At 48.3% G+C, this 16,721-nt stretch overlaps 1 protein-coding gene and 1 long non-coding RNA gene across 2 annotated transcripts in view; one reads left to right on the forward strand and one right to left on the reverse strand.

Moving 5' to 3' along the window:
* The window catches only part of LOC144170189 (lysosomal dipeptide transporter MFSD1-like), a 25,549-nt gene extending 18,248 nt beyond the window's left edge, over positions 1-7,301 (forward strand). Inside the window, exons 10-13 of the mRNA XM_077699815.1 lie at positions 2,311-2,408; positions 5,030-5,142; positions 5,939-5,986; positions 7,131-7,301. Coding sequence (XP_077555941.1) covers positions 2,311-2,408; positions 5,030-5,142; positions 5,939-5,986; positions 7,131-7,168 — 297 coding nt within the window. The 3' untranslated portion in view covers positions 7,169-7,301. The remainder of the gene's footprint in view (positions 1-2,310; positions 2,409-5,029; positions 5,143-5,938; positions 5,987-7,130) is intronic.
* On the reverse strand, positions 4,776-16,247 carry LOC144170190 (uncharacterized). Its single transcript, XR_013322575.1, has 2 exons — positions 16,040-16,247; positions 4,776-5,250 (listed from the first exon to the last, which is right to left on the reverse strand). It is a non-coding gene; the product is annotated as an uncharacterized LOC144170190 (long non-coding RNA).
* Positions 16,248-16,721: the final 474 nt, after the last annotated feature.

Here is a 16,721-nt window from a genome sequence, read left to right on the forward strand (position 1 = left end):
AATTTGAAACCAAACGCTGTAGGATTTGTTGTTGAGGCCAGGGGTTTGCAAATAATGTTTAATGGTCTGTTGAGTCTTGCACAAATAAAAGCTTTCCATGATTAGTTTAACTGACTTATTCAAAGGCAGGTTTGGCAGGAAGCAGGGCAGGGGTTCCAGTGATTGTTGGGCCAGGAGTGTCGTCAACAAACCTATCTGGCTTATTCGCGATGAATTCAAATTCAAATTTATTCAGGAAAAGTACAAAAGTATATTAACATTGGGTAGAATATACAGAAGGAGGTCCCAATGCAATACAGAACCAGTAGGTGCATCAGGCATTATACAATTCCTTTATCAAACATTATTGAGCTATAGCATATACCGAATTTTCCAGTCTTAAGTCTCACCTTTGCATAAGTCACACACCCCTCAAAACGACAGTTTTTCCAGAAAAAATGTATATAAGTCGCACCGGTGTATAAGACGCGCCGGTGTACAAGACGCTCTTGTTAATTAGGTAAACTCAGAGGATCAGTTCGTTATAAAGTGCGGCGAACGTACATCGTTGCGGCGGCCGCCGCCTCTGCACGCATCCCCCGGTAAACAGAGCTAGACACGTGCATCTACCGTCCAAAGTCTAGACAGAACTAACTTCTGAAAAATGGTTTGATACACACAGATGGTATGTACTTACAGACGGCGTTTAGGCAAAATCATCGAAGTCTGCTTCCTCCGACTCGCTAACAAATAATTCATCAACTTCAAATGGGAGTATCGCTGTCGCCCTCCGACTAACTGATGTCTTCGCCAACATCGTCACCACTCGCGGATGAAATCAGTCCAGTTTTTATGAACCCAGTTACAACTGTTGCGCCACATAAAGCGAAAACTCCACGACGGACCGCCTGTAAATCCAACAGCCTCTGTTGCAATCGTCTTCGCCTTGAGACGGAGCTGCACTGTAGACCGCCCCCTGCCTTCGGCTCGTTGCTCAAGCACCCACGTGCGCAGATGAACCTCGAGCTCCGGCCAGCGTGCTTTCTTGCCGCGGTTGGCCTTCTTTGTAGATTTCATAGTTTGGAGCACGCTGGTGGCTTTGCGCCAGTCCCATATAATTTTCTCACTAACCTCGAACTGCCTTCCCGCTGCCCGGTTTCGGTGTTCTTGTGCAAATGCAACTGCACGTAGCTTGAACTTCGAATCGAAACTTTTTCGCCTCGCAGGTGGCATCATGGTTAGCGAGAACTAGGACACGACGGATGCTACACCTGTGAGGGAAGCACGGGGCAACGATCAGCGCAATAAAGGTGTCATGGCGGTCGGAATTGATGCGAACGAAAGCAGCCCGAAAATTGAAACTCGTTATCAGCAAGTCATCATTTTAAAAATTAGCAGCACATTTACCTCCTTCAGAGTAAAACTGTCTGTAATAATTTATAAGCTGCATTTTGTTTTTGCAACCCAATTTGATGTTACTTTGAATTTATTCCGAACTGTAGTTACTGTGCGAGGTGGAAGGTGGCACGCGGAAATCGCAGGCCATTATCATTGTTTTTTGACCAGAAAAGGCTGCAAATTGTTCGGTTCAACGTCCAGAAGCGACATATCGGCTATGAGAAATGCTGTAGTGGTGGACTTTGGATTCATTTAGGCCATAGAGCTGTGTCTCTTAACGTGTGCTGACATCATGCAGCACACGGGCACCTTTTTGAGCGCAGACCACGCGCGGCTGCCACGAACCGGATTTATTCCATACATAAGTCGCACTGGTGGATAAGACGCACCAACGAAAATTTCAGAAAAAGACCGCGACTTATACACCGGAAAATACGGTACTAGAAAATACAATATAGCATGGGATATGTGGAAAAATAGGATCATTCTAAGACAGAAAAAAAAAGAGAAAAAAAAATGTCACATCAGTGACATTTCTGGGGGTTAGTGGTAATGAATATTTCTGGTGGTTTGTGAATATACTAGCTGTTACTGGTACAAATCAGAAATTTACTTTGTGTCATGTGGTTGAGGGACAACTTCGACATGTTTTGTTGCAATTGAGGATTTTTACGTATGGGAGTCTCGATGGGGGTCAGTTGCAAAAAGTGCAAGCACCACCTGAAGACATAACGATAGAAGTCGGAAGTGGTAACTTGGCCACGTTTTCAACTTGCAGTTTCTATTTGCTTTGCACAGTTCTTACAATGAGGCTAGGAAATGTGCAATATAGCAGCGAGAATCATTTGGTTGCATCAGTGAATTCAAGCTTAATTAAGAGTTCTTCACGACATTACTTGGCTGACACGAACGCTGTCTGACTGTGGTGTGCAGGTTCTGATGGGGCTGATGTACTCGCTCCTGGCCTGTGCCTTCTGGCCACTGGTTGCGATGGTAATACCAGCGCATCAGCTGGGCACCGCCTATGGCATGTAAGTTGTTTGAAGTCATCAGGAGAAGAAGAGGGCGCAATCGTATGGTTTCTCAGTCTCGTGCTCTCGTGGAAGTCATGAGCAGTGGGAAAATCGGATTGGCAGCTAATGGCTACTGCATGGCGCTACGGATTGTACCTGTTGCCGCTGAAGGGTTTGTTCCGAGTTTGTCCTGCTCCTGCGTTTCATCAGCTGCTCTATTTTGATGTCACCCTGTGTTGTAGATTCAAAGCTGCAAAGCTTGTTGCCCAGCATAGCAATGGGCAGGGCAAGGGGACCTTTGTAAAGTCGCTGGCTGCCACTGCACCAGCAATTTGTGTGCCTTTCAATGCCAGTGGCAATGTGCTGTTCGTCAGCTTATGCCGTGTGTCAATTGCGTAGGTTTTGTTGAACATTGTACCGTGAAAGAAATCCTAGTTGATTTGTGCTTGCATTTGGGTAGTTACTTGGGTGAGACACCTACGTCGTCTCCAGTACCATTAAGGACCATTCCCCTCCCCCTTGTCTGCTGGCTTGCAACCATTAAGAGAACATGGGCTCTGCCACTGCCAAAGCTGCGGGGTAGCAGCCATAGAGTTTTGTACAATAATAGCTAGAGGGGAAACTGGCGCTAGTGTCAACGCGAACGCTGAGGCAGCGCTTATGCTTCGATGGGAATGATGGGTAGTTCTGGAACCGGATTGCATAGGATCGAAATGGGCCTATGGCTGTGCAAATTGTTTTTTGACAAAAAAAGAACTCTTATTGCTCGGTTCTCCGTTAATAATTTACATGGCAAACAAAGTTAGTGACCAGAAACTGGTTTTGTACACAATAAAACGGTGTATTTAAATAAAAAGCAGACGCGGAGTCGAAGTTTGTGGAGTAGGTTTGCCATTTGCCGCCAACTACAGCAGGATGCGGACTCTTTAAAAACTATTTGTAAGAGCTTCAGTGCTTGTAGTTTTTCATGCTAAGAAGAGTTTTGTGCTCCTAAAAAACAATGAAATGGAATACCTTTGGAGAAGTTATTCTAGCTTGAATTAGTGACATTCATCAAGCTGCGTTCTTATCAGCCACTGATACTGCTGGTCTACACCGTAGGAGCCGGCATTCACACAAAAAGTGTGGCTGTTCCAAGCAGTTCGCAATTGTCGTCGGCTTCGAAAATACATTGCTCTTCCAAATGAGCAGCACCGCAACTCCTACTTCGCAGGCAACTTCGCCACATACAGCACCGTCATTTGTTTTCGTGCTCGCTTTGCCGGCAATGAATTCATAACCCACCCAATTTGCAACTATAGTTACAAGACATTTCCACTCAGGGCAGCGTCAGTGCGCGTGCGGCATTCAGGTCAAGGAGAAAAGCATTTTTGAACGCCTATTCCAACATTAGCAAATGTGTTCATGCAAGTCGAAAATGAAAACAAAAGTGGTTGCATGATTCAATCTATAATAACTTCCGCCAGCCATCGAGTGCCAATCTGAATCCAGAACTACCCATCACGCCCATCACGGTGGACGATCATAGCACCAGATTCCTCTCTAGTTGCTATTGTATGAAACTATATGGTAGCAGCATGTAGCAACTAATTGCGATCTGCATAAAAACCTGCTTAGTCCTGTCAAAGTATAATGATAATGCAAAGAAAAATCAATGTTATTGTTATCGAGTCATCATCTATGCAAATGATTGTAAATGTGAAATTTTTTATTTCTGTGAAAAAACAACAGGAACGACTGTCGAAATGACTGGTTTTGGTTGTTGTTTATTTTTATTGTTTCACCAAGAGCAAGAACATGCTCTTCTGAACGCATAATTTCTAAGCATATTCATATGATGTCCTGCTGAATTTGATGGCATTATGGCAGATACGATGTGCATGCTTTACACCCCCTCCATTTCAAAAACCGTCACTTATTCCAAATTTTAAGCAGCTTAGAGAATCATTTCTCTCTTCAAAGTGGTATTTATTAGCGGGACATTTCAGCCCCCTTTTTGTAGGCACAAAACTCCACTTCGCAGCTGCAACACCATTGCTAGCCATGCCAATGCTGAACTACACACTGCTTGCGGTTTCGTCACTCACACAAAACTCTTTGGCACACTCGCGCGTACACTGACCGATTCCCCTCTAGGTAAGGTAGAGAAACTTTACTGGGGCAGTCTCCCGGTGCACGGGCCTAAAGTTTTGAAAGCACCTGTCTACATGAAGTGGACAGCAGTACAAGCATCATCTGCAGCAATGTTTGCAAGCCTTATAACTTCCCTCGTTTCAGCATGCCTACTTTAAGAGAGTCTGTTTCATGATGCCCACAGTTTGTAATGTTTTTGGGGCTTAATGAATGGCAAACATCGCGGCACATGCTGTTTTTACTCAAACTATCTCGCATTGCTTGCTTTATTTACAAAACTTAGATTTTCACCCTCGAGTTGCTCATAATTAGACGAGGCTGAGAAATCAGCTGCAGAGCCATGTTTGGTTTATGCCGATCTCGTCTGGGTGCTGTGCTGTGTCACACACCACCTCTTCTCTGCCGTTGTAAAAGGCGAGCAGCAGCTGTCAAGGATGAGCCGCATATCAGCGTGCCCAGTGTGCACTGCCAACCATAAGCTTCTTCTTTTGTGCGGCCTTTTTCAGAATGCAGTCGGTGCAAAACTTGGGCCTTGCTGTCATCGCCATGGTGTCAGGCATGATTGTAGATGCGAGTGGCTATTTCATCCTCGAGGTCTTCCTCATGGCGTGGCTCTGCTGTAAGTATCCTCTCCACAACAGTCCTCCGTAATTCTCTGATTCCAGTGGGACTTTGGGCTACTACTGCTTGGGCTCCACCTCTGATGAAACAATTGCAATGTCATGCCCTAGAGAATGCAAAAGAAATACAGCCTCATAAAGGAGGTATTCCACACTAATGTCAGAAGAGTAGTTCAAATTGTAAAGCAAGCAAAGGCTAAATACAATCAAGACAATGTGGAGGAGCAGCCTCACTTAAATGGATTCGAAAGACAAAACGAAAATGCATATTTAAATAGACAGAATAGCTTTAAAAAAAACATTGTACTACTCTCGAAACCAGCCTTAAAGTAAGCTAGCGAACGGCAAAAATTTACCACCTCCTCCTGCGGTTTGTGCGCTGGCGTCAGAAATGGCAGTGAGGAGGCTGTGTAAAATGCAAGGCCAAGTGTGAATAAACTATTGCTGCCCACGAGGTATTGCTGACTGGAGGTGAACAGGGGCATGGATGTCTGATGTCAGCTCAGTAGAGAATGCATGCACTGGCACGTGGCTTTTCGACTAGCACTTTTACCCACCAATTTGACCAGTTAGCACTGCAGTATGATGTGGACCCACAAATTGATCTATTCTTGCTTAATTTTGCTAAGTATTTTGAAGGATCTTTATTGCAAATGCATAGTACCAGCGATCGGACATGGCAGTTGTTTCTAGTTATCAACACTTCATAATGTGTAGGCTTGTTATTCCTCATGGAGGGTTGTGAAAGGTTTTTATTGCAAGCGTTGTTTCACTGCATTTTCTGTCCATTCATAGGTTCCCTCATCGCTTGCCTCATGCTTCTCATAGTGAATGAAAAGCAAGGTAAGTCTGCCGTTCATTCTTCACACCTTATCTTCTTGATCTGTAGTCATGCTTGCGCCATTATAATTCTTTTTCTCGTACGGTCGACGCTGTTTTTGCTCAGTTACAGTCAGAGAAGCCTGTGACTATTAACTTTGATGTTTGATAAATCAGTTTAGCTTCATTTTAGCTTTTTAGTTGTTGTGGTCGGTATTGGAAACCTTTCATCGGGAGTTCTTGTAAAATCTAATACACAAGGTTAGGGCTGCACAGTGGTTGAGGAATTTTAGTAAACTAATTGGTTGGCTTTTATGGAGTACATTATCATTAATCAGCTTGTAAATTTTGGTAGAACAACAGCTAAAGCTTTGTGAACTAAATATTTAGCTTAGCAGATAAATTTTGATGCATCACCCAAGGCCCCAAAGTTGCTTCTGCGCATCTCACAAGCATCTTCACAAATGAAGTGTTCCTTTCCTTCACCTTTAGCCTCGGCTTACAAACTATCTGCAGTGATTGGCAAAAAATTTGCACAAACTTTTTCCAGAATGTGCTCCTTTTATCAGATAATTGGCTTGTTAATTAGTTCATTGATCAAGTGGGTGATTAATCAATGAGTGAATTGAGTAACTTCAAAGCTGTAATGCTCACAAAAATGCCTGTGTGCTTTGTCCCACAAGACCCATCCAAAGCCACCCCTTCTCCTCCTCCTCCTCAACTGGTGCCCCGCGTCTTCGTTGTCCCGTTCAAATGCACATAAATAGGGGTGGAATCTCTTGGGTAAAGTTGCGGGCCCATCTATTTTAACACTGAAGATAAGTTTAGAAGTCATGTAGAAAGATTTATTTTTATTTTTTGCTTCTCCTCTTTGTTGGTTGAACCTGATCAGGCATCAAATACCCAACCTGTCTTGTGATTGTTTTTAACAATTCACGTACCTTCAGCATGGTTTATCTCTGATGCCTCATTGCAGCCCGTAACTTCCATAGTGTCCAAAATTTTCACGCACTTATAACAGGCAAACATTTTTGCAGCAAACCAGGGAATATGTCACAACTATTCCCTTCTTATGCCAGGCCCTATTTGACCTGCCTCTCTTTTTAGCACCTTGAACCTGCTGGTCTTTCTGCTGATCCCTCTTGCTGGCTTGTTTTTGATCTCTTAGGTGGAGTTCTCAATCAGAGTCGCCTGAAGAAAGACTGATCTTGCAAGCCTGGACATAATTGCGAGCCAGGTAGTGATGTGCAGCAAATCAGGAAATACTACACTTCTGATCATTCGTACTTGTCACAGTATTTTGTTCATTCTCATTGTACATTAAATGGTTTTATTGTAACTTGTGTGGGGTACGTCTTGGTGAAAGAAAGGTGCATTTTAGCACTTTTTATTATACTATAACTATAAAAACTCTCAAAACAGCTCATCATTTGTCATTATAAAATAAATCAAAAATGCACGAAAACTATTTTTGGTCATGTGGCGGCGTACAGCATATATCGTACTGCATTTCCTACACACTCTTGTTGCCTGAAATTAGCTGTGCACTTTCTTTGTGCATTTTAGGTTTTTTGTCTTTACTTTCCCGCGCCTCTCTCCATCCTTTAATGGGTCTCTAGCTGGGCAATACAAATATGCTTTAAAACTGCCTGCCTTCTCGCCGCGGGGGCTCAGTGGCTAGGGCGTTGCGCTGCTCAGTACGAGGTCGCGGGTTCGATTCCCGGCCGCGGTGGCCGCTTTTCTGATGGAGGCGAAAAGCAAAAACGCCCGTGTGTACGAGATTTCGGCGCACGTTAAAGATCCCCAGGTGGTCAAAATTAATCCGGAGCCCTCCACTACGGCGCGCCTCATCGCCTGCGTTGCGTCGGCGCGTTAAACCCCACAATCAAATCAATCAAAACTTCCTGCCTTCACATAAATGATGGGTTTAGCACTACTTGGATGTATTAAGACAATGAGCTATTTTTAAGGGGTCCTGAAGCTCTCTCCGCCAACATATGAAGCCCATCCAACACGGCACAGTTTGCTAATACTAACCATACTCGCTAAATTCTTAAAGGAGTACTTTCTCGAAATTTCAAAGCTGAAATAACTGTAAATATCTTCGAATGTATGTGCAGATATCTCCCAGCAAGTTTCAACAGTAACCGTTCAGTATAACATATTTTAAATACATATTAATTTTTGCACACATGAGAAAGCTCAGAATGGATAACCTTTCAACATCGGCGTCGGCATGACACCATCTGCTCCTGGCCCCAAACTCCGTGAGGGCTTTGTAGCTAAAGAGGGCCAGCGTCTGGCTTCCAATACGGTGATGGAGTCGATTAGCGTGACAGTGCGCACCCCTGATCCTCCCCTTCCTCTTCTCCTCCTGTCCCTACCGTCGCCCCTTGCCTGCGCATCTTTATTTCTTAACATACTCCCGCCACCGCCAAGTTGGTCAGGAGCTAGCTGGCAGCGGCACGGTCAATGGCGAAGTCCAGGCCCTTCTACGACCAGTTTTTCGACTTCCATAGCGGCGCATGATTTCACAGCAGCGATGCTTGCAGGCTGGCTCGCGGATCCAGTGGAGCATTTTACTGGGTGTCTCTGTGCTGTCGGTCTCTGTAGACAGCGTTGTCATTCGAGCGCGGCAGTACAAGTCCATAGCCAGCGTCGCGGGCAAAGAGCGCTTCCGGAGTTCCTGGATTAAAGTGACTTAAGGGATAAAGCGAAGATCGCAAACGTTCATATGGTCAACCGGAAAGAGAGACCGTGCTCCTGGTTTTCGGTCGCAAAGCAGCCGCCAGGATCAGACGAGAACAGTTGATGTAGACTGCCGTCGCCTCCATGTCTGATACTGCTTCCATGAGGAAATGTGTGTGTTCCATCGGCCTGTCTGTTATCTCTGCGAACCATAGGACTTTACTCTCGCCGTTCCCAACAGGGTACAAAGGCTCCGCCCGAATCGAGTTGCGCTTGCTGAAGAAGGGGTCGTCACCATAGAAGCATCTGCTCTGTTTCGCCTCGAGAATACCTCCCCACCGGGCCTTGACGAGCGCGGCCGAAGCTCTCTTCCGGCGTCGAAGCTCGCTCATGGAGCGTCGGAGGAGCAGGCACTTCGTTATCCCCTGACGCGAGTCCGTCTTCTGCACGAACCGCGTTTTTGTTGCTGAACCCAATGAAAACATATTTGACTCGAAACCGGGTTGCTGAACTGCTGTCGAAACGAGAGGTACCTCTCCGACGTAAAGGTCGCAACAGGGAAGCTCGGAGGTTTCTAAAAGAGGCGCATCATCGACTCTAGGGCTGTGGCAGAACTGGTCCGACGTCTCTAGAGCGGTAGTCAAGTCGTCGAAGCGAGGGTTGCGGAAGGGCTGTACTGACGTCTCCGAAGTAAGAATCGCGTCTGATACCAGCGTCCGTCTGGGGCCACTTCGACATCTCCAAAGCAGAAGTCTCTTTGGCTAGGTAGATTCACGGCAGGGCCGCTCGGCTCTCTCAGAAACGATAGCCGCGTCAGCGATGCCGTGGTCCCGGGAGTGTCCTTGAGGCTTCCCCGAAACTGCAGTCACGGAAGCAGCAGGACTACGCCATTGGGCCTCTTCGATTTACAGTCTCTGGCTCACCGCGGACTCCCCGAGAAGCCGTTCAACATTCGATTTTCCCGTGTATCCCTATGGCCTCGGGGAATCCTCGGACTACCCGCGGGCAGCCCGCGGGGAGCCAGAAGTGGAAAATCGAAGAGGCCCATTGCTTGAGCCTCTCTCCCTGGCTGAGCACCTCGGTGTCCTGCTTGGCGTCCTGAAAGGCCGAAGCGCCTCCGTCTCCATTTCCCTGTTCACCTGCGCGCCAGTCATTTCCCGTGCTTGAGTCACGTCACCCGGGACCATTGTCCGCCGGGCCTGCTCGGGACGCGAGCGAATAGTCGAGGTTGCGATGCGGGTAGTAAACAGAGCCGCCTGGGGTTGAAGAACGGGGCTTGCGGAAGAGTCTTGGCTCGCGGAGAAGCGTACGCGCGTTCGCAGGGCGCAGATACGCTCGTCGTAAAACGTCAGCATCAAATTTTTCACGCTGCAGGTTCTCCTGAACTTGAGCGTCGAGTTTGTGAAGGCTCACTTGGTCATGCAAGATGAGGTCGAGGACATTTTGTCTATCAAGGGCCGTTGCTGCCTGGCTCCGCAGCAAGGCGTCGAGGACTGTTATGGTCCCGGAGACGGTCGCTCGCAGGACATCTCGGCGAATACGAAGAGCGTCCATGGCACCAGTCGATGAAGCAAGACGCTGGGGTTTCGAATACCAAGGGGACAAGGACGGGCTTGGGCACGAGCCGAAAGGGTCGGCGGCCGAGGGCAAGGCTTCCAGGATAAATCAGTGCGAAGGTATCCAAGCCTCGCGTGCCTCGGAGCCGCTGCGCCGTCGAACGTAGATTCGCTCGTGCGCCGGTTCCCGGGTTTCGGCACCAGCAAATGTGTAGCGAAAGAAGATCAGCGTCTGGCTTCCGATACGGTGATGTAGTCGATTAGCGAGACAGTGCGCACCCCCGATCCTCCTCTTCCTCTTCTCCTCCTGTCCCTACTGTCGCCCCCTGCCTACGCATCTTTATTTCTTAACAGGCTCCATGATGGCTTTGTGAGGGCTCCGCGAGGGCTCCGTCATGTGGCCAACGCGCTGGCTGCAGTGGGCGTGCGTTGCCCCGGCGTGTGTATCGCGTTACTGCATAAGCAAGCATAAGCGCGCGCACACGGTAGCTACACGTGCCGTGGGTGGAGTGCACAGCGGCGCGAGAGGTCGCGTGACGCTATCACGTGGCATTCAGCTAGTATGCAGGGAGTAGACGCAGCTGTGCTCGGTGAGTACACCGTCTGTCTCCCCCGTCTCCGCGTGCGCTCATAGCTCAATTGGTAAGACAACGGGCTCTCGCTGCGTTTCTCTATTCAGTCCAGGTTCGACTCCTGGCGGTGCCATTAATTTCTTTTGTTTGCGGGAGTTTTCTGTTGACGCCGACGGTCGCGACAGAACGCGACCAGCCAAGCATACAGGCGGGAAGCATCGGAAAAAGCTTCCCGCCTGTATGACCGGCTTCTGCCAGCGGCTGGGCGCCCAAGATGGTGTACCGGATTTGGTCAACCACTTGAAACGTAATAGAGCATGTGGCTTGTCCAGTCATGGGCACGTTACCGAAAAAAAGTAACAGTGTTACAGTTACAGTTACCTAACCTAAAAAAGTAACTCTGTTACAGTTACAGTTACGAATTTTCCAAAAGTAACTAGTTAGAGTTACAGTTACTGCACAAAAGTAACGTCGTTACTTTTCCGTTACTGTATAAAACTAAGTAATAGCTAAAAAGATTTGGCTTATTTAATAGAAACGTACGAAGGCACGCAGGTAGTAAAAATTACACGTAGTAAAGCTATACACGAGGGGACCTAAAATGATGCACTCATGCCCAAACAATCGTTGTTTACGGCTCACTTTTTTTATTACGGAAGTTTTGCTATCCATCATAAGGAACTTTATTTTTTGGTTGCTGCACTTTCACTGGAAGAAATTTATTTGCAAACATCATTGTAGCATAGAATTAGTTGTTTTTCAAAGTTGGAATCAGAGAGGACGAACTGGAGGACAACACAGCCGAAACAATCTTTCAATGTCAACTTAATTTATTTTCGCCTACAATGCCGTCTCTTGACCGCCCTGCGCAGTGAGAGAGAATGGAAAGAAAGGGGGCGGAGGTGGCGGATCGACGGAAGGCCCTCGTAGGAAAGGGGAAACGGGCGTGGGAGTACATCGGTTCTCGAGGTGTTTTTGAAGGATACTAAAAAAAAAAAAGCGCTTGGTTGACTTTTTATTTCGTACTTGTGGTCGGAGACGGAGACCAATTTGAGCCATTGCCGAAGCGGCGTTTGTCCGGGGGCCCTCGGAGTCGTTCTCCCGCCCCAACCCGCAGCCGCCCTCATCCCCGGAATGAGACAAGATATTTCCAAAGGGAATAGAAACTGAAACGAACGCTTTACTGTTTTCGTCCTCCCCTTCCTCTCCTCTCCCCCCCCCCCTCCCCCCCTCCGCCGTCCTCACAAAGGAGGATTTTGCGTCTCGACCGGAAAAAACTGCTCTCACAATCCCAGCCTTCCACAGCACTCACGTCTCCGATCCCAGGAACCGCTCCCTTCGTTTGCTTCGAGGCATAGGCCGAACGAAGCTCACCCAAGTATTCCTTGCACCCAACATTCAAAAGCAGATGTAGCTACTGTTTTCGTTTCGGCCACAGCCCTCGAAACGAAGTCGGGAGGCTTTCCAAGAACATTTCTTCGTGCAGTGGCACTGTGGTCAGACGTCTGCCGGCCAAGATGCTGGCTGGTGTGAGGGCACTCGGGGGCCACCATCGTTGGGGTCGTCGTATGTGTGGAGGGGCATGAAATTTATTACTTCCTAGACCTCGTTCGAGCACTTGGTACAGCTCGATGGAGCCCCTAGACCAGGGGTCCCAAACGTGTGGTCCCAAATACGGCCAGGGGTCTCTAAAGCGAACAATGGTCGCAAGCAACTGCGACTTGTCAATCGGACACTCTACAATGCACACAGGGCTGGACGAGCGTGAGGCCGCCGAGAGACTCCCCGCGGCGTTTTATGACCCTGCAAACGGGGCTGCACGTCGCTAATGAGAAAGCGACGCCCTGACCGGAGTTTTCCAGGCTTCCGCGAAAGTGAAAAGGTTTCAGTGCATTTTGTGGGTGTTTGTTTTCCTGTTCGCCTTTGTGTCAAACACTTTTACTGCCCTCCAGATGTGGCGAAAATGCATCCACGTGCGCTTAGGCGCATGTCGCAGCGCTATTTATGGCCTGGGTGAGAGCGATGTCACGCTGCTGAGGAAAATACTGCAGCTTAGACTTAGAAACTTCGAGCCCTTAGTAGACCGCGTGGGACACGACGCACACGTGCATGCCTAAACATTTCTAGTACAGATGTTTTTCACCCATGAGAAGGGAGTGAGCTGGCATAGTTTTAAGGCCGACCTCCATGCAGCGAAGTTTCTCGGCGAACTTGGCGCGGCGGACGCCGTGGTTTGACGCGCCGCTCAGTTTTCGTCCACCCCAACCTCCATGCAACATGACCCGGCGAACGCCGCCGATGGAAGACAGGACAGGAAGTACAACGAAGTACGAGGCTGTGATTGGCTGCGGCCTCAAAATGCAGTTTGCCGCTTCCGGTCGCGTTCGCCGCCGCGCGTTCGACATCTAGCTCGCGTAGATCGCCGACGAACAGCCGTATTTTCGACGCCGGCGGCGGAGCGGCCGCCGCCGGGCGACGTTCGCCGCCTTTTCGCCTACATTTCGCTGCATGGAGGTCGGCCTTTAGACGAAGGTTCTGCGGAAGAAAGGCCGAAAAAGGGAAATGGGCAAACTGTACACCGGTCGTTAATGAGTGTTGCCGTTGGATAATTTTTTATAGAAATAAAGTAACTAACGATATTTCTCGTTACAGTTACTGAACAAAAAAGTAACAGTGTTACAGTTACAAGTTCCTCTAACTTAAAAGTAACTAGTTACAGTTACAAGTTACTGAAAAAAGTAACTAGTTACCGGTAACGCGTTACTAGTAACTAGTTACTGCCCAAGACTGGGCTTGTCCACTGTTGCGCTGTTTCTTGATGTGGCTAAGGCGCACGAATGTGTCGTGCAAAGTACTATTTTAAGTCATCTGCAAGAAATGGAGGTGACAAGACACCTACTCCGCTTCATTCAAGTTTTCTTCACCGACCACTTCATGCAGGTGCGCATAGAGAATGTTTTTAGTTCAAAAAGAACTGAAGTACGAGGCGTACCCCAGGGCAGTGTTCTGTCGCCCATTCTCTTCAACGTAGCCATGGCTACCCTGCCTTCTACGCTGAAGAATCATCGGTCAAAACCTCGTATGTCAATATATGCGGACGACATCTGCATCTGGCTCACTGGATACCAGACAAAGCGGTTTCGTGTAACAGCTCAACATGCTGTTTCATCTGCTCAACCGTACCTTTCAGCAGTAGGGCTGACGCTATAAGCGGATAAGTCGTGCTTTTTGTTCTATTTCATGGAGTGCGGCGCTGGTAAGCACGTTTCAGGATGGACCTGAATGGCATTCCCAACCGCCAAGCTACTCGTGCGATTCTAGGAATCGTTCTCGACCACTGGTTGCATTGGCGAAAGGCTGTCGATTCTATGCATGGTTTCCTCTGTGGCTCCTAGACTTAAAGGGACACTGAAGTGAATTTGTCAAGCTCCCGTTTTTGCTTGCACTGCGTAGACTGGCTCAAATTAGCACACTTTTCATCGTTTATCCGGTTGACAAATCGGTAATTATTTTACAAAGCGCGAAAGAAGAAAAACTACCATGCGCGGTTTGCGGCGGCCGCACCAACTAAGGCTGTGACGTTGAGAGGAGGGGCGCCGTGATTGGACGATGCCCAAGGTTAGCAATCACACAAGTTTCGGTTTCGGTTTCGGTTCTGTAAAACATAACCAATGGCTTTGTTGGATGGGCATTCTCAATATCTCAGTAATCATCGTACCGCGCTTCTGCCATGTTGTCGGCTGTAAAATGCACAAGATAAGCCTCCCAGGACGGCTTGTAGTCGTAGCATTCACTAGCCGAGACCTACGCAGTGCATGAACGCCCTCCGCGTACCCGCAGACGCCCAAATGTCATGCGCTTTTCCCCCATATTTGGAGCTTGCCTCCCTCATGCCTGTATCGTAAAAAGCGTGTTCGCACCAGGCCAAGGGTCTGTTCATTCTGGCCTGTGCCCACTGCCTGCAAGCAGTCGGTGCTTATGGCAACAGCACGCCAACGAGAACTCGCTAGCGCGCCAGTGCCAGCCTGCGCGCGTTTTGTGAACTAGTTCGTGTAGCCATGAACGTTGCGGCCCCAAAAAAGGTGAACTCAATATAGAAAACATCGGCGGAAAACAAAAAAGTTAACTTACAAAAAAAAAAAAGCACGTACCCGCGGGGATTCGAACTCTTGACTCGCAAAACATTTGGGGTGAAATCCTAGCGCCCCAGACTGCTAGGCTACGGAGCGGGACGCGAATGCTTGGCTAATATATGGTATATATTGTACAACCGGTTTACACTTTTATTTAGTTTTGGCATTTCAAGCCGCTTAGGTGACTATTTGTTGTACTGCGATCGTGCAGTAAGCGTCGCCCGAGTTTCCACAGTAGCTCACGTCTAGCAATTGCATTTCGTAGACGGAAAAGCGTTCGCAGATGCGTAGTCGTGCTGCTGACCGCTGTGCTTGTTCGCCCAGCGCAAAAAAGTGCTTCCCGCGCCCTAGTTTTACGCTGTACGGTAAAAATATCAGTTGATTTTATTTGCTTAGTACCTATATTGACTTCGCTGACTCTTCTCCCGCCTTCAAGAGGCCTTATATTTTCCTACTGGCGTACCAGTCAGCGAAGCGTCGCATGTGCAGCGCTTGTGTGAAGCGACCTTGACTTGGAGCTAGATACAGTGTACAAACAAACCAAGTAAAGAAAGGCACATTCTTCCATTAACAAACGTGTCCTGGCTTCGTTTCAACTAAGCGAACGAATTGCGACCTAGCAATTTTTTTTTAACCTCCTTGATTGCGACGACCCGCCGGCGGCCGGCGAACGAAACGCTGGGCCGACTGACTCTGTCGGCCGGGGAGCCGTGCAGTAGCGCAGCCGTGGCGCAGCCAATTGCCAGCTCATCCCCTCCTGACGTCACACGAAAACGCCACAGAAAATGGGCGAGCGTAAAGAGAGGAGGACAGCGTTTTCGAATTAGTTTTTCTACTAAATAAAATCGCGTAAACGCGCCTAGAGTGGTCGAAACATGGCCTGGGGACTCCGGACTACAATTTGCGCTAGTAATCCCGCAATGTTTACATATCACTTCAGTGTCCCTTTAAAGTACTGACACGAAATTTCAAAGCTGAGATAACTATGTAGAACGTTTCCTTTTTATCAGGAGATATCTCCCAGCAAGTTTCAACAGCAATCGTTCAGCGAAACATATTTAAAATCCATTTTAATCTTCGGCCGCACGAGAAAGCCCAGAGCGGACCGACATGACATCTGCTACTTACCCCAAACTGCCGACGACGGGGCTCCCGTGACGAAGCCGACGCGCTGGCTGTGGTTGGCGCGCGCTGCTCTGGCGTGTGTACACATCATGGTTTTGGGATTGACGTCATGCTGCCCGGGCCACTGTGGCCCGGGCCTGTGGGGACTGCGAAGACGTCGGCCGGCGTCGGCCGGTCTGGGCGCGCGCGCGCTTCCAGAGCGGCAGCGATACGGCTAGAATGGTGACGTCACGTGATACCTCCTGTCATGGCGGCCGCTCGGTGTTCGTATTTTGTCGAAACCGAAACTGACACGAATAAACGACGCCGTAAATGAATGTTTACGCTGCGCTCGACCGTCTAATCTGTCATTCTATGATTAGTGGGCTGGTAGGCACGCATAGCAGCGAAAAAAAAAGTAACACCAAAGTTTTGTGTCAGTACTCCTCAACGTTTGTACTCCTTCAAACACGCGAACAAAACAAGCACAATAGCAGACAAAAAATGAAATACCTCATGAAGCGGAAGCGCGACCAATCCATGCTTCGTGTAGCTGTTTGAGACGCCTACAAAACAGAAGTATTCAGGTAAATGAAAAGGCTGCGTCTGCTGCAACCCGGGGCTTCCGAGCCGATTCCCCCCGAACTGGCTGCTGCGCCCCACAGAAGTGACGTACGTCAACAAAAAAATTGCGTAATTGCATTAC

The sequence above is a fragment of the Haemaphysalis longicornis genome, unplaced genomic scaffold (genome assembly GCF_048455015.1).
Source record: "Haemaphysalis longicornis isolate Haplotype H1 unplaced genomic scaffold, Haemaphysalis longicornis Haplotype H1 scaffold_2, whole genome shotgun sequence".
Taxonomy (NCBI): domain Eukaryota; kingdom Metazoa; phylum Arthropoda; class Arachnida; order Ixodida; family Ixodidae; genus Haemaphysalis; species Haemaphysalis longicornis.